The 25,015-nt window shown below is 32.9% G+C and overlaps 2 protein-coding genes across 2 annotated transcripts; one reads left to right on the top strand and one right to left on the bottom strand.

Moving 5' to 3' along the window:
* Window positions 1–10,991: 10,991 nt before the first annotated feature.
* On the bottom strand, window positions 10,992–11,600 carry LOC111902084 (LOB domain-containing protein 27). The gene has a single exon (XM_023897961.1). It carries the CDS (start codon window positions 11,598–11,600, stop codon window positions 10,992–10,994), a length of 609 nt encoding a protein of 202 aa, XP_023753729.1.
* A 792-nt stretch (window positions 11,601–12,392) lies between these two features.
* On the top strand, window positions 12,393–13,241 carry LOC111902077 (LOB domain-containing protein 27). The gene is made up of 2 exons (XM_023897955.1): window positions 12,393–13,047; window positions 13,159–13,241. The coding sequence occupies exons 1-2, from the start codon at window positions 12,393–12,395 to the stop codon at window positions 13,239–13,241; spliced, it is 738 nt and encodes a 245-aa protein (XP_023753723.1).
* Window positions 13,242–25,015: the final 11,774 nt, after the last annotated feature.

Genomic DNA, 25,015 nt, shown 5'->3' with positions numbered 1-25,015 from the left:
AAATATCACAAATTTAGATGTTTAATCCTTCCCTCTTGGTCCAAAACACACACCACTAAATCAAGGAAGTGAGATAAGGCCTTAAACACACATTTTGGAGTGTCACAAGAGTTTACGGCCAAGCCTAGGGGGGGCTTACGGCCGTAAACTCCCAAAGAATGGCTTTTAGGCCATAAACTCTAAGAGAATAAACTCTAGGATCCTCCCGTAAATCATCCATGGCCTTGTACCACTCCCGGGAACCCTTTCTAGGCCTTAAAACCCCGAAAACGACACTAGAATGTCCAAATACTATAATGAGAAGCATAAGATGATTAACTTCTTGTAAAATACATATTTCATATGACATTAGGGTCCTAAAAGGTGCTCAAGTGGTTATTTGGTACCAAACGCTCAATCGACACTATTACCCGATTTACCCGATTCACCCGATTTCCGCGATTTCAGGTGAGTTCATACCCCTTTAATGAACCTTTCAAATGTTTTACATGTTTTAGGGGGGAGATACAAGTTACTTATAAATGTTTATGTAAAGTTTTACAGAACGATTTCCGAGTTACAAGGATTAATCACATGTGATTCACTACTCTTAGTTCAAATCACATGTGATTTGTCCCTATGCCTTAAAAACGGGTTTTATCCTTTTCAAACTATTTTTAAACAGTGAATCAGAATTTAAATGTTCTTTTGGAAAAATACTTTTATTTAATCAATTTGCTTATAAAATGTAACCACTCTGATATATTTATATAAATAAGACTTGGAGGACTTAGGACCGATATCTCGCCTTATTTCCTGTTCTTGTTTGATTGTGGGCTTAGGGTAGTAGTTATCCGTCCGACTGTCGTTGATTTCTTACTTATATAAAATCTGTATATCAGTATGGGATACGAATATTTCTGCTCCCACTAAATGTTAAAGTCACTAACGTGCTAAGAAACACCCCCACTAAGATAACCATAATAGGTATGGTTAGGGTCGCTACCGCTACTACTCGCTAAAGTTATTACTATCTACACTATAATACTCACTAATACTAGACGATACACTAGTAAGAGAATACACTATGATCAATACTAAAAGATTACTACACTATGACCATAGAGAAAACATTAAACAAACAATAATACACTAACCCGCTACGAGATACTCTATTCGCTATTCACTACGCCCAGAGTGTTCCAGCAGGAGACGACTCTACATGTATAGATCTATACGGGGGCAGACGCTATTACATCCCGACTGTTAACTCAGTCCGCGCCGTACAGGCCCAGGGATGCCACTACTTCACTACACTATGCATGACCGGGAAGGTCATGGGATCCTCTATTATCCATACTATTGGTAATATACAAGGAATACCCTACAACTACACTAAAACATTACACTAAATGTTAAACCACATCCCGAAGTAAGCAAGTATCTATCACTAAAGGAAGCTCGTACCTCTATCATGGATCACGGGCTTAACTTATCTTGACATATTTGTTATTTGAAGATTGGCCAAAGAATCTTTGCAATAAATTGTTTTCAAAGAGATAAAGAATGCACACTTTTCACAGATTGTCACTTACTATGTATTTCCTAGAAAATATGAGATTTTCTGAATTTCTACTACTTATGAACATAAAGGATACATTTTTAATACTAATGCTTTGTATACAAAAACTCACACTAAACTCTTATGAACTCACCAGCTTTATGCTGATAATTGTTTTCAAAATAACTTGTATCTTCAGGTCAAAGATAGACAGGTACAGACGCAGCATTTTTGGAGAAGGTGGAGCACACAAGACCCATCTCTTATTTTTGAATTACCTTTGAGTGATTGTTAAACATTACAGAACACGCATGTAATTAAATTCACTATGTAATGCTATGGTTGTATGTTTCTTGTTTCTACTATTATGCAATTGTGATGATACTGTTCACTACGTCATCCACCCCGAAACGTATTCCGCCGTTATCGGTTTTGGGGTGTGACAGTAGGATTATAACAAAACTAAAATCGCTAGAAAGAATAACAACATAACATCAAATCACATAATTAATTACATAAAAATGAGTTTAAACTACGAAATCCGATGCATTATTTCAACTTTAAAAATAACAATAATAAACATAAAATAATTTAATCGATATTCGTATTATAATCGTATAATTGTTGGAAAGACATGATCATAAGTTGTGGTTGTGCAATAGTTTGTTAAACACTTTTTAGGTTGATCATATTTATTAATGAACTTATAATAAATCATATTTGTTTAGTACTTTATAACAAGTTTTTCAACCAACTTACAAAATTATTCAATTAAAATAAGCTCTTCAAATGGAACTAATTCATAACATAATTATTGAACAAGCTCTCAATAATTTTGTGAGGACTTCATTAATATTCAAACAAATATATCAACATAAAGTGATTTTCTCATATAAGCTTGAAAAACCAACATGTCAATCAATCAAAATCTGTTAGGAAGGAGGGAGTCGTTTCCATTGAACCCACCGAACCCACTGAACCCACTGCCACATCAGCTTTTCTCTTTGATTTTTCTTCATCTTTCCGAACCCACAACATACGGAAATCCTATCTTTTTCAACCCACTCAATTAAAAAAAAAATACTAAACAACTAAGGTACAAGTCTTAAAACATATGGTACAAAGAGAAAATGAGAGAGAGAAAATAGAGAGAGAGAGGATGAAGTGGGTTCGTGAAACCAATTAAACAACTCGCCGAAGAGGGAGTGATACCGGCGGTAACTCTATTGCTAATTAAGATTTTACCTTGATTATTTTGTATATTTTTTTTAATTAAGTGGGTTGAGTGGGTTGAGAAAGATAGAATTTCCGTGTGTTGTGGGTTCGGAAAGATGAAGAAAAATCAAAGAGAAATGTTGATGGGTTTAGTGGGTTCGGTGGGTTCAATGGGAATGACTCCCTCCTCCCTTACAAAGTCACTAACATTATTTGCTACTTTTGTCAATGGAATGGCTGATTACAAAACCAAACAATCTACATAGCAATCAATTAGACAAAATTACAAAAATGGTCCCTATGGTTTGCCAAAAGTCACAAAGTCAGTCCTTGCTAATTTTTTTTGACGAACATGGTCCCTGTGGTTTCCAAAACTTGCATCAATGACCCCTTTTGCTGACGCCGTTACTGTTCATCCGTTAGTGTAAGGGTATTTTGGTCTTTTCAAGTAGCATGGATTAGGTTTGTGACTATGGGTAAACCATAGGAACCATTTATATATTTTTTTCTATATTTTATGTTTATGAGTTTGTGACTTTTCCACCCATTTACTTTTTAAAATATCACTTTGAACTTTGAAAAATGTTACTATCACCCCTCTATTTTCTAAATTTTCGTGTTTAACCCCGTATTATATATATAATTTGTTTTTTTTTATTAATAACTTTCGTTCACTAACCTAAAAAAAACTATTTTTACGTGTTTATTTTCATATATTTGTCGGTATAATTCAAGGTGATCAACGTTTCGACTATAATTTAGAATTTTCTTTCATTATTTTTTTTAAAGTTACATGGTATTTTTTATAAAATTGTCGGTTTAAATTCGAGCTTATTTTTCGACGTAGTTTTTTTTTTTTTTTTTTTTTTTAACTTTATGTACGTTTCCTACGTATGAGACGGGTCATATATAATAACTTTCGTTTGTTAATTTAAAAAATATATATATATATATTATATTCGAGATTGTCTATGTTTTGATTTATTTTTTATACATTTTGTGCTTAAATTTATATACATTCCTACGTATCATTCGGGTCATATATAATAACTTTCGTTTGTTAGCTTAAAAAAATATAGTATATTCGAGTTTGTCTATGTTTCGACCTAACTTTTGTTTCATGTTTTTTACGTAGGAAACGTACATAAAAAAACTACGTCGAAAAATAAGCTCGAATTTAAACCGACAATTTTATAAAAAAAAATATGTAACTTTAAAAAAAAAAATAACGAAAGAAAGTTCTAAATTATAGTCAAAACGTTGATCACCTTGAATTATACCGACAAATATATGAAAATAAACACGTAAAAATAGTTTTTTTTAGGTTAGCGAACGAAAATTATTAATAAAAAACAAATTATATATATAATACGGGGTTAAACACGAAAATTTAGAAAATAGAGGGGTGAAAGTAACATTTTTCAAAGTTCAAAGTGATATTTTAAAAAGTAAATGGGTGGAAAAGTCACAAACTCATAAACATAAAATATAGAAAAAAAAATACATAAATGGTCCCTATGGTTTACCCATAGTCACAAACCCAGTCTCTGCTACTTGAAAAGACCAAAATACCCTTACACTAAGGGATGAACAGTAACGGCGTCAGCAAAAAGGGTCATTGATGCAAGTTTTGGACACCACAGGGACCATGTTCGTCAAAAAAATTAGCAGGGACTGACTTTGTGACTTTTAGCAAACCATAGGAACCATTTTTGTAATTTTGTCAATCAATTATCTAAACCCTAATTGAGGTGATCAAGTTCAAAAAAGAATTACGAAAACATAAATTGTTGTAAATAGAAATCATATAGTTAAAAAGGAGACAAAACTATAAAATTGGTCCCTGTGGTATTCAAAAAACTTTGGATGGGGTCCAAAAAGTTTTCAACTTGCATGGAAGGTCCAAAATCAAAGTTTTTCTGGGTTTTGGTCCTTGATACACTTAAAAAGACGATTTTACCCTTTTCATTTCTTTTCTCTATTTTCTTTATTTATTTTGATATATAAATAATGAAAAATAAAAACAAAACTAAAATCTCACCCAACCCTCCTCCTCCTCTTCCTCCTCTCTCTCTCTCTCTCTCTCTCTCTCTCTCTCTCTCTCGGACGTCATTCAACCACCGTCACTGCCACCATATGCTTGTCGGAACCCTACATCATACACCATTGATTACCCCATCATCAATATCCAGTCACATCAAAACTCCACCATAAACCCACTATTTAACATTTGTTCTGATAATTATCTCCGATGACAGTTTTCATCAAAAGATCTCTGATGTCGTAGCAATTCCAAACTGGTTTATGGTGATCATTTTCCTTACTAGACACCTAAGAGCTCATATTTCAGGAGTTGATTCATGTTTATTTTTCCTAATTTATCACCTGTACATTCTAGCTTCATTCATGAATTCCTAATTTCACTAACTTGTGTGTACCAGATTAAAGAGATTTGTTTTTAAATTGTGTTTCAGATTAAAGAGATGATGCGACGAAAAAGGAGATGGAAATGATGAAACCCCTGAAATTGAACCTTGGAAACCCTAAAATCGAACTTTGAAAACCCTAAAATAGGGCCTTGAAATCCCTTCGGTTGTTCGGGGATAGTAATTAACTCGCTAGAGAGCCATATCACCACCACCATCTTTCATCAAAATATATGAACTGAAACTGATGGTCTTACCTTCATCACATGGAAATACAAACACAGGGGAAGACATAGAGAAGGAGATACTACAAGCTCTTCATCAAGAAATCGAGACATTACATAGCTGATGTCATATTAATTTCCGGTTGCTTCACGCTTCCATATCACAACCCAACACCACCATAAACAATTGCAATAGCAGGGAAAAAAGAAAACTAATATGGAGAAAGAGGCGAGAGAGTAAACGAGAGTGAAAGTGGGAAGGGAGGTTACGGGTAAGGAGGGGTAAGTGGTTTTTTTTGTTATTTATAATTAAAGGGATGAGATTTTTTTATATATATTTAAATACTAAACAAATACAGAAAATGTAAATAGAAATAATAAGGGGTAAAATCGTCTTTTCAACTTTTTTAGGACCAAAACCAAAGGAAATTCTTGATTTTGGATCTTCCATGCAAGTTGAAAACTTTTTGGACCCTATCCAAAGTTTTTTGAATACCACAGGGATTAATTTTGCAGTTTTGTCTAAAAAGGAAAAAGAAACACAATCAACAACTTCAATAGCATATCCAAAATCACTCACGTGATTATAAACTGAATGTGGATGCAGTTGATTTAACTCTTTAGGACGGCTAAAATAAATAATTAACTTGCGATCGAAAATCAAAGATTTTTTTGATGCTAAACCTTCAAATGGTTCCTCTTTTCTTTTCTGTCTTGCGAGTGTTGTGTTAAGCCCCCTGAAAAGTCAAAACTGATTCGTGTGTGTATGTATAACCACCAAACTAATCCTTCAAAAAAAATGGTGACAAGCACCCCCTTTTCCCATGGTCACGTGAGACTTTTAATCCTTGTGTATTGTGACTTGTAGGTGGTTTGGTCTGCCAATAATTAGTTAATTACATAATGGGCTGCTTTTTTCTTATTTAAAATACCCACATAAAGTGCCAAAATAGTATAGAAAATGGGCTGAATAAAACAAGTAAATAGGCTAGTAAAATAACTCTTTTTAAATGGGCTGTAGGAACTCTAACGTTAGGCAGATTTTTGCCTATTCTTGAGGACTAAATGGTGCATCAAAATTTACCCGAATTTAATTTCCATCGGTCAGATATAATATCAAAGAGTTAGAAAGATCTCTGTAAAACTCTAGATCAATCCGGTCACGTTTACACAATATGTCAAGGAAATGATTAATAAAATATACTAAAACGATTCACAAAAACCAACCTAACATCGTTACGTTACGTCTCATATTATTTAAATCTTACGTTTTTTCTCTTACACTCCTAGACCACAACACAAGAACCTTTGAAGCGCATAGACAAAATAAATAAATAAATTAAATAAGGGATAAGAGATGTGGTTACATGCCTAAAAAATAAAAGAAAAAAACAACATGGTTGTTTCTATTTTTGTTTAACTATATTGTTATTTAAATTTTCTTATTGCTAAAAAATGACAGAAGGGTTTTACTGAGATTCTAATAATTTGACGGAGGGTCTAAACTTTTATGGTTTAATCTACAATTAAGTTTGATTTCCAATTTTCTACCATTAAAGTAGTTTACCGTGGTTTGTAAGGTAGTATGAAATAACTTATATTTTTAAGATAAAAGATGGTTTTTAGGCTAACGTGTCAAACATAACTTAAGTAGCTTTTTAAAAACTAGCTTAAAGGTCATTTTTGGTTGGACAAATATTATAAAATATTATTTTTAAATTGTAACTAACTTTTATAAGGGTGTAATGAGCGGTTTTCGGAGGACTTCATGAACCCTTTGTCTCTGGCCAACCCACCGAAGTCTCTATTCTTTCATTTTCTTCTTTATTTCCCTTTTTTGATGGGTTATACAACCCACAACTTTCTCTCTTTTTCCATGATCTTCCTCTCTTCTCGTTAGACCCTCTTCTCCCAATGGTTAAACCTGCTCAACCCCCTTTATCTCAACCCGTTCGACTCCTTTCACCCCATGAGTTGTGTTTTTTAAAGGTAAATGTGTTAGGTGCATTTTGTGCCCCATTTTGCACATATTTTAGTCCATTCTTATGCATCTATTTAGCATAATTGTCCTTCATTTTTCTTGCATTTCATCATTCATGTTAGTATCTAGAACAACCTTATTTGCACATTTTCATGTCTTTTCCAAGTAAACCGGAGCTTGGAATGCGCTTTGGGAAGTGTCAGGAAGCATTGCTGAAGATTTCGGGATGATCGGGCGAAGAACGAAAAAGTTGGAAAAATAAAGTTTGGATTCGGAGTCAAAGGGGTACACGGGTCGTGTTGGATTTACACTGCAAAATCAACACGGGCCGTGTTGACCAAAATGGGAGCTGTTGACCATGCTGAACACGGGCCGTGTCAGTTTTACTCTATGTCCAACACGGGCCGTGTTCGACCCAGAAACCAACTTTTTGCAGTTTTTCCTATCCTTCATATTACGGGTTAAGGGCCATTTTTACACACACACACACACATCATATCAGAGCACATTTGAAGGGGGGATTTCGAAGGTTTTTGCAAGGGTTTGATCAGTAATCATTTGGAAACATTATTTCTAGTATTTGTAAGTTGTAATTGCACATTATTTCCATCTTTATTCTTGTTTGATTTGTTCTTAGCCATGTGTGGCTAAGAAACCCTAGTTTCTAGTTCTTGTTCAAAACATGTTAATTGCTTGACTTGAAGCGTATGATTTGATGTTTGATTTGTGATTCTATTCTAGTGATTATGTTTTTGTTTAAACTAGAACCCTTAAATTTGATTTGTGTTTGATTGGCCACTTTCATGAATTGAATTTTTGTGTAGTTAATTAACTTTTAGGGCACCTAATCGTTCTATTAAGTTAATAATTGGTAACAAGCAATAAATTTTCTTATTGTAAAACATATATCACATGTTTTCACACTTCCGAGCGTATTAGAAGAAATGAACATTGTTGGGAAGCTTGTACAAAACTTAATGCAGTTTTTCAATACAATCTAAGAGCGTGTTTAGGTTGAACTAGTGAAGCTAGGTCTAGTCAAAGAGCGTATTTTGGTTAGATAATTTGGCAACCGAGGGGTATTAGAGAGTGTTAATATCTTTCAGTACCAAATTAGAATAGCAATCTTGAATTACATCAAGTCATAATCAAGTTGAACAACAACATTGAGAACTAGAATTGGAAGCACTTTTACAACTTGTTTACAAATCTATTTCATTTTCTGCATGTTCCAAAGTTGATTGTTATTTTATTATTTCTCTTTATCAAACAAATCCCCCTTCTTGTGATCAAAGTACCTTGCGCAAAGAGGTATAGACTTTTGTCCCGTGTCTCTGTGGTTCGACCCTTCTTGCCTTGTACTACTTTTTAGTGCATTAAAGCAGTGTATTTGGAGTCTATTGTACCCCTTTATTTGTTGGGTTTGGCACACCTAACAAAATGTCATTTTAAATCAACGAAGTTATCTATTGTTTTAAAATATCACCCATTTTTTTATACATAAAGGGAATGAAGTAGATCATGAATGGTTTAAAACATCATTATTGAAGAAATGACTAGGTAACCTAGTAATAGGTATGTAATATTGGTAAAATGAATGCCGTGTAATCAAATGGTGATGATATGTAATTAAATGAAATGTTCATGTGTACTCTCCATTATTTTCAAACGGATTTAAATTACACACACATTTCCTTCATTTCTTTCTTTCGACTGAACCAAAATGAAAAACCATTGTTCTCATTCAAGAACCATTTACATGGCAAAATTCGTGAAGATCGATGTTCATTTCCAAGGTGTGCTTATCAACAAACCAATATGATAATCTACTTTGAAACCCAATATGGAAATGTACTTTGATACCCAATATGGCAATGTACTTTGGTTCATTTCAGTATATGGCAGTGTACTTTATGCTTTTAGTTAAACACATAATTATACCAAATCAGATATAATACTTTCAACACAAACACATACACAAAATCAAACAACCAAACCATAATTAGTAATACGAAATATATTTCATTAATCATTAATAGTCAAGAACATTGACATCACAACCAACCATTTTGGGTATAATAATCGGGGTTACAGATACCCCTAAAAAAACCATTACACGCGACATATCCCACCAAACCGCAAAGAATATTAGTAAACCTCTAAAATAACCCCAAATTAAGCTCTAAATAACATTTACTACCGAAATCAACAAAACCTAATGTTAGTACCTAATACGACATCCACAAAATGATTTCGGTAGACAACAAACCCAAATTATTTCCATGATCGAGTTATCCAGCTGACACAAGCACCCACCTTGAGAATCAAAATCCACAAAGCGAAGTTAAACTTCTTTTACATGAGCGCCAACTGCTCTCTAACTACCATGAGCTCCTCATTCATGCAGATTCTCAAAGTTTTGACTTCAACTTGTATCTCCATAGCAAGTAGCTCGTAATCAGAGGGGACATCCAGGTCGGACGTGTGCACCGTATGAAAAGCTATCAAACGAAGCCATTATCAATTTTTTCGAGATTTAATTATGAACGGAGAATGAGAGGACAAATGTTGTTCGTAAAGGGTAACAATCTAAGGCGGTTTAACCTAATAAGGGTTTGGCCGCTTTTTAGGGGGGGGGGGGGGGGACAAGACACGTAAACAATCTTTATCTGCAAAGGTGGTACTATTTACAAATGTGCCAACCACTCTCCTACTTGGCAGGCCACATCATTTACTTTTTAAATACGTGTCTCATTTAACTATTGTAAAATGTTATGTGACTTATTTAACCGGTTAACTAGACTTTGTTCCCTTTAAACAAAAATAAATAGGATAAGTTCATTGTGTTAAAATGACATTTTTTTTAAAAGAGCAAACTTTATTATTTAAATCAACAAATATTTTTTACTTTAATATATCTAAACACTTAAAATTAATTAGTTGTTGTAACAAACCGAAATTAGATAATAAATACTTTTAAGTAAACAATGTCAAACACCCTAAGAATCAAATCCAAAACTTTTTTTTTAAAAAAAAATTAATAAACTCCTCAAACAATAATCAAACCAAGTAAGACCTTTTTAGTCCTATTCGAATTTGGTTATTCCAGTTTCTGTTTTAGGTTCTATCGGTTCATTATATAAAATCATACAGAACGTACATTCATACTCAAAATGGTTCATATGTTAAAATTAAGATCACGATTATGTAACCCTTCAAATTCATTAAAAAAAATATTAAGAACCACAATGGTTAAATACCTAAAATTAAGATCACGTATATCTATGTTTCTTTATTTAATACTTCTTGAATTCCCAGCATCAATTCGTGGAGAAAGAAAACAACAAAGAGATGTATTTGAACAAAGTGTTCATGGTTAATTGACCGAAAACGGACAGTTTTTAATGAATTAAAGAATCGATAATGGAGGAGATCGTGTGTAATCCTAAAAACTATAAACAATTTCTGGCTTTGGTACCTTTAATTCTTGAAAACCTCAATTCATATTCATCTTTTGCTCTCAATCAACGATTGTTGATCATTAACACACAGACTATCAATCGAACTTCATCAAGATCGAACAGATAGAATTAACATCCGATCGATCATTCTTCGTTATCATCTTGATCTCCCAAATCCTCAAATGGCGGTTCCATTGTTCTGCTCGCGAGTACTTCATTAATAGCATTACGATCACTTGGCCCACCGAAGTGAAACCCTTGATTATACTGATCATTCGGGATATTACTCAATCCATCAACACTTTGATCGTTAATTATCTGGTTGTTAACTGGAAGACCTGTGAATGAAGGCATGATTTGAGAATTATCGTGTATGATCTGCAACTGCTGATTGTTGATGTTGTTTCTTCGATGCGATTCAAGCGAAAGACGAACGCGTTGAAGCTCACTCGTCAAGGCATTCAGGTTTTGTAGCAATGAAACTGTTAATCCGTAACATCCGTGAACTGGGTTAATCTTTCGGATGTTAGATTCGTATTTAATCGATATAATCGCTTCTTCTTTCTCTACATTGTCATTCAGCTGGTTTAGTATTTTCGTGACGTTTGCGATGCCGTAAAGGTGGAGGACGTTTTGGAAGACCTCGGGTTCGTTCGCCGGGAAATATGGCGCCAGTGGACAGTCGATCGTACAGCGGACGTGTCTGTGGCGGCAGGCGGCGCAAGGAGGGCGATCACCATCTCTCAGCGGCATTGGATTTCAATTGCAACGGTAAAAGAATTAAACTGATTTTTCAAATAGAAATCCGATTGTATCGGAATATAAAGTTTTTCTGTTGTATGTGTAAATGTCCACATCGATCGATCAGTTGGTCTTTTTTTAGGGATTTTATATATTATTAGTTTATTACATTTCTTTCACATTAAAACTATTATTGTTACTAATGTGAATCAAACCTAAGTTCGTTATATTTATTGGATAAGAGACTTTATTTCTCATAACAACTTATTTATCTATTTTCATTAATATGGTCATTCAAATGTTTTAGTCTTTGATTAGTTTATCTTTGTTATTAGATATGCAAAATCAAAAATTGAATAGTTATTGTTTGAGTAAAATCTTATTGAGTTATGTAAAATCTGATTGAGTGATTGGAGTCTAAAGCTAATAAGCTATGATTGAATTTGTCTTTGATTGAGTCATATGTATCTGAATGGTTGTATTGAATAATGAAAATGATAATTCTATTTTAAAAATTAATTAAGGTGTTTACATGATAAAATATGGTTTTTTTTACTAACATCGGATTGGTGTCAAAAGTGATATTAAGTGAGAAATTTTAATATTAATTTTGGTGTAAAAAACATGTTTTTATATTGAATTAATAATATAACCCAAAAATAAAGATATATAATCAACGTGTGGACTAGTTAAACCTCCAAAACAAAATATCCCGATATAATAGGATTTCAAGTTAAACTCAGCATCGTCTTCTAGGTTACTTTCTTCACTCTACGACCAATTAACCTTACATTAGCCATTATAATGACAGTCAAAGGTGGTTCTCGCCCAGCTTGCGCCGCCTGCCGCTTCCAACGCCGCCGCTGTTCGCCAGACTGCCCACTTGCACCATTTTTTCCGGCCAACCAACCCAAGATCTTCCAGAACGTCCACCGCCTTTACGGCGTTGGAAACGTCATGAAGATACTAAACATGTTGAACGACGATGAGAAGAAAGAAGAAGCAATGAAATCAATTAAATACGAATCTTACATCCGTGAGATTTATCCAGTTGACGGATGTTACGGAAGGATAGCGTCTTTGAAACAAAACCTGGTGGATTCGATGCGAGAGCTTCAATATGTTCGTCTATTGATCCATGCATGTAGAAACAAGAAAGATCTGACACAAGATTCTGATCAGATGATTAATGAATTAGGGAACATTAATAAGGATCATGGATTTTATAACTACTTTGGATCAAGCAGTAGTCATAATAATCATAAACCTTACGAATGGGATGATCAAAGAATGAAAACAAGCAATGATCTCACACAAATTCAACATCGTTTTGATGAATTCAGATTATCTGGTGTCGAGGGAAGCCCGGATTATACTGAAAATACGTGTGATTCGTTTGCTGATGATCAACTATGGTTCATGGGATCGAAAGAAGATCACGAATTGAGGTTTTTTGCGAGTTCTTTTTTTATCTTTTCAATTTGATTTCATCGCATAATTTTTCTTTTTGGACGTAAATAAAAGAAGCTTATAAATGGTCTACTGTCTTTTTTTTTTGTATGTGCAATAGTTCGTTTACAAAGCCAGTTGCTTTTTGCTAAGAAGCTCGAGAGTGGAAAAGTCAAAGGAATCGATAATCATATGAAAAGATGAGAAAGATGATTGATGTACGTTCGAAACTCCTCCATGAACTACATAAATAAAACACAAAAAGGAGGTTTGCAACGAGGGTTTTTAGGTGTTTAATTAGCTATTATTGGTATGTAGAGGCAAAACCCATGTTTTTGGGGTTTTGAGTCTTTATTGTGTTGATCTATTTTGAGCTTTTAAAAGATTACATCATTGTGGTTTTATTTTTGACTTTGGATCATTTTAATATGAATGTGTGTTCAATTATGTTTTGAATGATGTCGCATGGTATATGTTAGATATGATAATATCATCTAGAGTTGTGGTTTTCATATGTATATATACATTCACAACATCCTACTTGAGTGATACATAGTTTCTGCAATCCATATTAAGAGCTCGATCGAAATAAATATCGACCAATCACCATTCTCAGGTGACACCAGCAACAAAAAATGTTCAAAAGAAATAAATTAATAGAACATTTCACTATCTGCAGTAGAAATGGATAAATGAAAATGGTTTTGTTTTTAACACACCAACTACATATACACGGGATAGTTTGTTTTCCAATTGTAAAGAACGAGGAAGCTCGATTAATTACCATTGGTTCTCCCCAAGAAGATGAAGAAGCTTTAACAATTAAATGTGGTATTGTTGGTGTATTTTGTTTTAATGTTGATCAAAACAAAACTGAATGTGAATGGCATCCATTTCAATGATTTTAATTGTATTTTTGTTGAAAATCTAGTCTAAAATGGGTTGATGAAAGAGAAGAGAAAATCACCATCTATACCAACTTGAAAGGTTAATCAAGAAGATAGTGATAACATAAAATAGAAGCCGGTGCATGTGCTAGAAGAAGTGTTGCATTATCGTAGATACCTAGAACAAAATGTCACAGGTAAAACAAATGATTTTAGGGTAACATATCCGAAAAATTACATTGTGCTGGAAAAAAATTCAAAAAAATTCTACTGGGCCAAAAAAATTGAGGTGACCCATACACATAGGTCTGCCGGTGATCATATATTACATCAAGTGCTATTAATAATTCAATATCACTACAAGAAATATACTCTTTAGCGGTCACACTATTATCGGCGACAAGAGGCTTTACCGGCGACTTTAGATAAAGTCGCCGGTAAAGCAGTGGCGAATCTAGAACCAAAATCAACATGGTTCTTTATATAAATGAAATGGAAAAAAGTATGAAAATGTGGGTCTTTTGGCAAAAATAAGGTAGTTCCTTATGTTTTTTTATATAGAATTGTTGTATTAAAAAAGAAAAAAAGGTAGGTCCTAGGACCCACCTTCACATAGTGTAGCTACGCCCCTGCGGTAAAGCCCCTTGTCGCCGGTAATAGTGTCGCCGCTAAAAGGTTGTCACCCAAATCCGCACTTTCCTCCTCTGTTGCATCTCAACCGTTCGATGAGATATCCAATCCAACGGGTGGGGTGTCTTATCCTGTCTAACCTAATACCGGCGACACAGATGTCGCCGCTAAAGGTTTAAAAAAGTCGTCGCTAATAGTTCACTAAAAATGACACGGTACCCTTCCCTCCAGTTTGTTGCCACTATTACTAATTGTCACCGGTAAAGAGTCTGGTGTCGCCGCTATTGCCTCTCGAAGATAAAAATAAAAAAAAAAATAAAAAATAAAAAATAAAAACACACATAGAAACCCTCTCTTCTTCATTTTCCTTTCTGTTTGCTTCCAATTTCCTTCACCGTTTCGCTGATTTCCTCTTCAATTTGCTTCTTCCAAGCAAATTTCTCCCCACATTGTTTCAAGCAAGTGTCTCTAGGTGTGGTTAAAGCTTTGGGACCAATTTCTACCTCCATTTCTTGAAGAAAGGTAAGTTTATTTGGTGATTTCATTTTTATTTTGTATGTTAATTTCGATTTGTAGCTTTATCTAGTGATTGAATGATAATAAATTGTTCATATTCTTGTTTTTGGTGGTGGTGTTTTGGATTAGAAGCAAGTTATTCAATTTTTTGTTTGTGGTTATTGAATTGCAATTAGTTGTATAGCTTCAAGTTGTAGTTTAGCCTTTAGGGACATTTGATGATTATTAAAAGCTTATTTTGATGACTAAATTGCAATACATTGTTCAATTTCAGTGATTTTGGTGGTGTTGTTCAGTTTTTCTGGTGAGGCTAATTTCGGGTGAAGACTAGTTCCGCCACTACAGGTTCTATTATTTCATTTTTTTTGTGAATTTTGTATTTATATGTGAAATTATGTGAAAATTGTCATATGTGAAAATTAGATTGTATATTTCGTATTTGTTTGAATATATGTGAATTTGGTATATATATTCCAATGTATGTGTGTTTGATGTATATGTGGTATATTAGTATTTGGTAGAAATTATATGTATTTGTTATAAGTAGAATGTTATTGTGTGTATGTGAATGTATGTATGTTTGTTGTAAATGTGATATATAATTGTGAAACTTTTGTATTTGGTATAAATAAGATGTTATTATGTATATATGTGAAATTATGTGTATTTGGTTTAAGTAGGATGTTATTTTGTGTGTATTTGTATTTGGTGTATATGTGGTATATGTATGTAAAAGTATGTGAATTTCATCTTCTTATGTATTATGTAAAACTATGTGGTTTTGGTATAAGTAGGATGCTATAATTGAAAAAAAAAATAAATTATTGTTATAATTTGAAAAAAAAACACAAAAAAAATTATAAAATTATTTAAAAACTTATATACAAAAACTAGAAAGCTTCTAGTTTTTACTCAAGCTAACTCCAAATTAATTAACCAATAAGTTATATAGTTAACTTATAATCTTCAAATTAATTCATAAGATTATCTTTCTATAACCAATAATAATCGGTTACCATAAAAATATGTTAAAGGATGCTATAATTGAAAAAAAATAAAAATAAATTATTGTTATAATTGGAAAAAAACACAAAAAAAAATTATAAAATTGTTTAAAAACTTATATATATTTTAATCTCGACAGTAAAAAGGAACAACACAATAACATAATATGTATGTAAAAGTATGTGAATTTCATGTTCTTATGTATTATGTAAAATTATGTGGTTTTCTTATAAGTAGGATGCTATAATTGAAAAGAAAATAAAAATTAATTATTGTTATAATTGGAAAAAAAAAACACAATATATATATATATATATATATATATATATATATATATATATATATATATATATATATATATATATATATATATATATATAAAATTGTTTAAAAACTTATATACAAAAACTAGAAAGTTCTAGTTTTTACCCAAGCTAACTCCAAATTAATTAACCAATAAGTTATATAGTTAATTTATAATCTTCAAATTAATTCATAAGATTATATTTTTATAACAAATAATAATCAGTTACCATAAAAATAGGTTAAAGGATGCTATAATTGAAAAAAAAAACTAAATAAGTTATTGTTATAATTGGAAAAAAAACACAAAAAAAATTATAAAATTGTTTAACAACTTATATATATTTTAATCTCGACGGTAAAAAAGAACAACACAACAACATAATGTCTATTATAAAATTGTTTAAAAACTTACAAGTAATTTTAATTAAAATTAATTTAAAAAATGCATAAATAAAAATTTTTAATTTATTTTTTTCATTTTTTTATTACTTAATTTTTGTATTATTTTAGATGTAAAAAAATGTGGATTGGAAAAAAAACAATGCTAATTTTGTATACTAAACTCTAAACCCAAAATTATGTTTCAGCAACATCATGTTTATTGATAAAAGCTGGACAACTAATCCATATCAAAACCATCCCGAGTTCCAAGCAGGACTCAAAGCTTTTATCGAGAAGTCCAAGTCGCACCTTGATAGTAATGGTAAAATCAGATGTGCGTGTGAAAAATGTGATAACCGTTACTTCAAGTACCCGACTACAGTTAAATGCCATATATTTATAAATGGTTTTAGGAAGGCGTACAAAATTTGGATCTATCATGGTGAATCTTTTATTCCTCCAGTCGTCTTGCCAAGTAACGAAATGGCCGATTTAATCGACGATGTGATGTGGGAGTCGAGAGAAAATGATACCAACCTCGATGAAGGAACCTCGAATACAAGGGGTAGCGGTGTTGATGATGATTTTGCATAGTTGTTGGAAGAAATGGAAACTCAATTGTATACTGGTTGCATCTTTTCTTCCCTTAAGTTTCTAGCAAAGTTAATGCATATCAAGGTGAACAACAAATGGACTGATAGTTCATTTGGTCAACTCCTTGAGCTCTTGCAATTAGCATTTCCCAAAGGCAACAAGGTTCCCCTTTCACATTATCTAGCCAGAAAGAAACTAAAGTCTATTGGCCTGGGGTATGAGTCGATACATGTGTGCAAAAACGATTGTTGTCTCTTTTGGAAAGAACATGATTCATTGCAAATTTGTCCCGTTTGTAAAGAGAGCCGATGGATCGATAAAAACACCAAGGGTAAGAAAGTACCTCATAAGGTGTTACGGTACTTTCCTGTGACCCATAGACTATGACGTTTATATTGTTCGAGGCACACTGCCAAAAATATGATTTGGCATAGTACCAGACGTTCAGAAGATGGTGTGATGATTCATCCTGTTGATGGGGAACATTGGCAAGATTTTGATAAAAAATACCCCGACTTCTCGAGTGAACCCCGTAACGTACGCCTAGGTCTTTTAGCTGACGGTTTCAATCCATTTGGAAACATGTGTAATCCACATAGCACATGGCCGGTCATACTCACCACATACAATCTGCCACCCTGGCTTTGTATGAAAGAGTCATCATTCATATTGACTTTGTTGATTCCAGGACCGAAAGCTCCAGGTAAGGATATGGATGTTTTCCTTAGACCGTTGGTGGAAGAGCTTAAACATTTGTGGAACTCAGGCGTACGTATTAAAGATGCGGCAACAAACACAATCTTCACGATGAGAGCTATGTTGTTGTGGACAATAAACGATTGGCCAGCTCGTAGTAGTTTATCAGGTTGGAGTGGGCAAGGGTATAGAGCATCTGCTACTTGCAATGAAGACACTCCTTCGTACCGTGCAACAAACGAAGTCGTATATATCGGTCATCGTCGTTTCCTAAATGCTAATGATCCGTTAAGAAAGAGGTTGGACTTTAACGAGATGGAAGAGACAAGACCCGCTCCGAGACACTTTAGTAATGATGACATACAAGAGCAACTAGGTCGTCCACTAACTCGTAAACCGGGTAAACATCCTGAGCATGGAGGCGGGGAGCCAAAGCGGAAAGACTATGAGTTGAACTGGTCAAAACGAAGCATTTTCTTCGAACTCGAGTATTGGTCTTCTCTACAGTTGAAACACAACATAGATGTCATGCATGTCCAGAAAAATGTGGACGAGAGTTTGTTAGGTACTCTCCTAATGAACAATAAAAGAAAAGACACACCAAATGCACGAGAGGACTTGAGAATTCTAAACATTCGGAGAAATGAATGGTTGCAAAAAAATGGTGACAAGTTTCATAGACCCCAGGCAAGATACTCTTTCACGAAATCTAGTCGAGAACTCTTTTGTCAATTTATAAAAGAGGTTAAACTATCGGATGGGTTTGGTTCTAACATTAGTAAGAAAGTGAACGATACCAATACTAGCATTATTGGGTTGAAATCGCATGACCACCACATTCTTATGCAACGTTTGATACCGATTGGAGTAAGAGGGTTGTTAGACAAAGATACTTATACACCTATTGTAGAAATTTGTACGTTTTTCAAGCAACTTTGTTCCAGAACATTGAAGGTGGAGGATATGAGGAAAGCAAAAGTAGACATTATTTCAATCTTGTGCAAGTTAGAATTGATTTATCCTCTGGCGTTTTTTGACATTATGGTTCATTTACTTTTGCATTTACCTGATGAAGCAATTGCTGGAGGCCTGGTTTGTATGAGATGGATGTTTCCATTCGAGAGATATATGAAAAAACTAAAAAACTATGTCAGAAACAAGGCGAAGCCAGAAGGTTCTATAGCTGAGGGTTATGTTGCTGAAGAAGCTTTATCATTTTGTTCAATGTACCTTCGAGATGTAAAGAATCATCCGGAAAGAAATGTAGATGTTTTCATTGAAAAAACAAAGTTTTGGATGTTTGATTCTAATTGTCGACCGACCCGCACAACTCAAATCAAAACTCTTAATTTAACGGAAATACATAACATGGAATGGTTTGTATTGAATAGCTGTGAAGAAGTCAGACAGTATATCAAGTAATTAATCTTATCTCTAACTTTCATTCTTAATTTTTTATTTTATCTTTTTAAATCTATATCTTTTGGTCATCAACATAGGAAATTCAAATCTGAGCATCCCCAAAGTGATGAAAAGAAAGAATTTCGTAATTGGTTTCGTGAAAAGGTAATATAAATTAATAAACAAATTTGTTTCATTGATCTAACGAATACATAATACATATTAATTTATAATTGTTAGGTTCATCAAATGAAAATAGAAAAATCTCCAGAATTCCACAAAGAGTTGTCGGTTCTTGCAATGGGCCCGCAAATGAATGCCTATTCTTACACCGCATGCATAGTCAATGGTGTTAGGTTTATGGTACTTAGTCATGACACACAACGTACAACACAAAACTCTGGGGTTTTAGCGGTGGGTGAGAAAGGCGAGAAATATTATGGCCAGTTAGAAGAGATTATAGAGTTGAGGTATACACATGATTATTCAACTGTACTATTTCGTTGCAAGTGGTTTGATACTCGAACAAGAGTTATTTCTAGTGATAGTTTCACCAGTATCGACACACAACGCGAAGCATACAAAGATGATCAACTCATATATGCGTCACAAGCCAAATAAGTGTTCTACATCAGAGAGCCAAACAATAACCATCAGTGTGTTGTCGAGCATGTTAATCATCAAAGTATTTGGGATCTACCATCGAACGATGACCTTGTTCAAAATGTTGACAATGTCTCACACGAAAATGTAGACGATGTCGATGTACTTCAAAATATCTCTTCATCCAATGCTCCACTTTTTATCGATTTCAGCATGTACTTTCAAAACATTCCTAGAGTCATTATTGATGTAGAAAGTGCATCTGAAGTTCCTCCGCCAACTGGTATAGTCAATGATGTTTCTGATTGCGAGACTGATTACGATGACACCGATTCTGACTATGATACCGAAGAAGACACTGAAGGAAATGAGGAAGATTCTCATTAGAATAGTTCTTATGTAATGTGTATTTGTAATATGTGTTTGTAATATGAACTTTATTTGGAGTCTAGTTTATTCCTATGTAAATGTTTATTTCTATGTAATGTGTATCTATAATAAAAATTGTATTTGTATATCTTATAACTTTTCAGGAAATGATGAGAGTGTGGCTTTTGTTTATGTTTACCATGGCTGTTGTCATGGGTCGTTGACATGGGGGAGACGGAGTTGAGGACCCACCTTTCCCAGGTGGTAGAGGTCCTGGCCAGCACGAGCAGGACGGTAAGTCTTATCATGAATTTTTATTTACTATTTTTGTTCAATTATAATAAATTAAATGTCGTTTCTAATAATTTTTAATTACATTTGTAGTTGAGGGACGTGCCCGAAGGAAAGTTCGAGGAAAAGCAAAAAATATAAAGCTTGAAAAACCAATCTTGCAGAACCAGGGGAAACCAATAGGCATGCAATATGATAGGGATATCACATTTAATCCCGTAAGAGAGGCGGGAGACATGTTTTCCCGAGAAGTTGGGAAAACAATGTGGCAGATGGTCTCTTTTGACAAATGGAGTTGGAAAAGATTTTCCCCTGATATAAATGACACTGTATTACAACATTTAACGGTAATTATTTATTTAAATATATTTTATAGGTTTAACTATAACTGTTTTTTACTTGGTTAACTTTTTTTTTTGTAGACAAAGTTTGATCTCAATCAAATTTACTAGGATGCACAAGCTACTCTATTGACAGAGAGTTTTCAAGCAGCCTTGTTAAAAGGTTTTCGAGAGCGTAAAGTCGACGCAAAAGAATATTTCAAGATGTTCGGAGGGTATGAAGATATCCCGAGAGCATTGGCAAATCCTCCGGATGATATGCTTGTTGATAACTGGGCGAAGACAGTTGAGTATTTTCAAACTAACGAACACATAATTGCTTCAGAAATGAACAAAAAAATCCGTGAAAAGCAAACAAATGTGAATCGTGGGGGTTCGAGCTCGTATAGCAGTACTTGCTATAAGAAGGTACCGTACGATACATGTAATTATTTATTTAAAATATAATCTAATTTTTAAACTTAAACAGAACCTTAAGAGAGTGGAAACATTTCGCAAAGCTCATACCGATAAGAATGGTGTATTTGTTACTGCTGAATCGGAACAACAATATGTAAGTATTTAATTATAATTTTATCATATATTTAAATGTTTATTTATACTTAATTGTTACTCACTTTTGGGAGTTACAGAATCGGTTAGTTGAAGAGCTGTTAGAACAAACTCAATGTGAAAGTGAGTTAACGCCCGCTCAAGAAAGAGCTACGTTCGAGAAAGTATTAGGAGAGCGACGTGGCCACATTAGAGGCATTGGCCGCAAACCTTCTGGTCTCCCGACAATTCCAAAGCCTTCGCAACCATCACAACCACCATCACAACCATCACAGGTAAAATAGCAATCTACTTTAGCATCGTAAAATGCATGTTGATTTGGTAGTTTTGGTTTTGTGGTGGTTATTTGCTAAAAATTTTGGTAATTTGGTTTTTGTCCCAAGTACAAAATATAGCAATGTACTTTGGTTTTCTATCTTTGTTTAAAAATAGCAATCTACTTTAGCATCGTAAAATGCATGTTGATTTGGTAGTTTTGGTTTTGTGGTGGTTATTTGCTAAAAAGTTTGGTAATTTGGTTTTTGTCCCAAGTGCAAAATATAGCAATGTACTTTGGTTTTCTATCTTTGTTTAAGAATAGCAATCTACTTTAGCATCGTAAAATGCATGTTGATTTGGTAGTTTTGGTTTTGTGGTGATTATTTGCTAAAAAGTTTGGTAATTTAGTTTTTTCCCAAGTACAAGAAATAGCAATGTACTTTGGTTTTGTATCTTAGTTTAAAAATAACAATGTATTTTGATAGTTTTTGTTTATGTTTGACGATCTAACTTATAAGTTTATATATATTATTATTAATTATGTAGTTGGAAAATCTTCGTGCAATGCTCGCCGACCCGGCATGTAGGGATGAGCTTTATTCGTTTTTTCAATCCCAAAATAATCAAGGAAACAATGGGAACGACGATGAGGGTATGTAAGGATGAGTTTTATTTGCATATGTTGTCTCGTTTTGCTATGTGGTAGATTGTAAAAATTTTGTTGTTTTGCTACTCGGATATTATGACTTTTGATATTTAATTGTATTTTGGATGTTTGTTTGTAATTTGCATTGACACTATTATGTTTGATATTTAATAGGATGTTTGTTTTGTAATTAGCGTCGACACTATTGGTTTTGATATTTAATCGAATATTGTTATTACCGGCGACACTTTTACCTGCGATATTATCACCAGCAACCAAAATCATTAATTTAAAAAAAAATTGAAAAAAAATTACTGGCGACGCTTTTACCGGCGACAGAACTTATTACCGGCGACACTTTTACCGGCGACTAGCTTATTAGCGGCGACAATACTCATTAGCGGCGACATAGCAATAGTGGCGACTTTTATCATTAGCGGCGACATACTGATCAATAGCGACGGGGCAGTAGCGGCGACTCAGTACCGGCGACGCGTCGCCGCTATTAGTATTACCGGTGACTTTTGGGACTTTTACCGGCGATTTTTGTCGCCGGTAATAGCCTTTTTCCTTGTAGTGTATATGCACAAATCATTTTTGAAGTGTAGACTATAACAATCTACTATTTTATGAAATCTATTTTTTAATGATACTAAATATAGGAGTTTTTAATAAATAAAAAATATAGATCCACATTTTGTATTTTTTACAACTAGCTTATTTTCCGATTTTTTTAGATTGTTATGTCTGGCAAAAAATAAAGGTAGCTTATAAGCGAACTTTTTAAAAACTACTTAGACTAGTCTTTCAACAAAATTATTGAGCTTTTAAAAAATTCTCCGAAATATCCATTTTATTAATTATTAAAAAAATCACAATCTTCTACACGTTTCTTATGTTATTTTTCATATTTAAATTAGTTTTATCAAAAATCATTTTTATTAGATAACTAGTTTTTAAAATAATCCGTCAAACATAATCTAAGGACATCCATAGTCCATTGAACTCTAAGGAATTCAATGAGTTGTCACATCACTGTCACATCAACATTTTATTTTTTATTCAACTTTAATCATTAAGATTTACATTCCATTAAACCCTACACAGTTTAATGAAATTTCACATCATCATCATTATATTTTTAAACATAATTATAAATTTAAAAATAAAATATATAATAGTTAAAAACGAGTACAATACTTAAAAATACCTTAACTAAAAAATACAATACCGAAAACATTTAATACCAAAAATACATTAATTAAAAAACATGAAACCTAAAATACATTAATAAAAAATGATACCTATATATTATATTTTATCTTAACTTCTTCACAATGGTTCATCCAAATTTGTCGCCCCACGTTGGACATGCTACTCGAATCTATGAGAGTCAAAATTAATGTGTAATAGTTCAATTCAAGGTTGTAGAACTCGTTACTCGGTACCTGCTCGGCCGACTACCGAGTAGCGAGTACTCGGGGAGTACTCGGATTTGGTAATTCATGTAGAAATATTTATAGGGAAATTATATATGTTAAAATCATAAGTTAAAATCATATGTTGATTGAAATATATAACAAAATTAGATACATGTGAATACAAAAAAATTGAAAAACACATAATGGTCTCACTTAGTGAATAATTTCTAAAAATTTAAGATATATATGTAGTAATAATCACATGTGCGTGTTAAATAATAAGTCATTATGTATATGATACACATTAATCACCAAGTTGACCAAGTTTTACAACACTGGTCAGGTTAGTAAGAGGCCGATCGAGGAGTACTCGGGATTCTGTAACTCGCCTCGGTAAGGGCCCGGATAGCGAGTACTCGGAGGAGCAATCGGCCAACTCGACGAGTTTTACAACACTGGTTCAATTAATGTAATATTTTATCGGAATTAGTTTGTATTAGATTTGTAACAGATATATTTATTTTAAAGAAAATTTTTACTTTTAAATACTTCATTTGCATTATTTATTTGAAAAAATAAGACCTAAATTTGATAAAATAATATAATACCTAAAAATATGGTTAGTTTTATTTATTATTTAATTAAAAATATATATATATATAAATCAAATATAAGAATATAAGAGAATATAATTACATATATATTTGGTTTGAAATTTAATTTAATAAGAAAAGATTAATTTCATTCAACTACTCAGTCAATCATACAACTCTTCTATTCAACCATTTTCCATATTATCACTTACACTTCATTCAATATCTCTTCAATCATAATCATTATCTATTCAACTCCTATTAAACTCCTATTGTGAATGTCCTATGAGATAATCATTTTTGTTCTCTAAATCAAAAAAATTTTAGGAGTTTATTATACACAATATATTATAAATTTTGGAAATTTTTTTTGTTAAAATATGGTTAAGGCACAAGATTTTATTTTACCTAATTTATAAGTTTTTGTAAAATATAAAGTTTGGTTGTGGCTTTATAAATGGGGATGAGATAAATGGGTTTAAATTTGA

Source organism: Lactuca sativa, chromosome 4 (genome assembly GCF_002870075.4).
Source record: "Lactuca sativa cultivar Salinas chromosome 4, Lsat_Salinas_v11, whole genome shotgun sequence".
Classification (NCBI taxonomy): Eukaryota; Viridiplantae; Streptophyta; class Magnoliopsida; order Asterales; family Asteraceae; genus Lactuca; species Lactuca sativa.
This window is presented reverse-complemented; position numbering and strand designations above follow the sequence as displayed.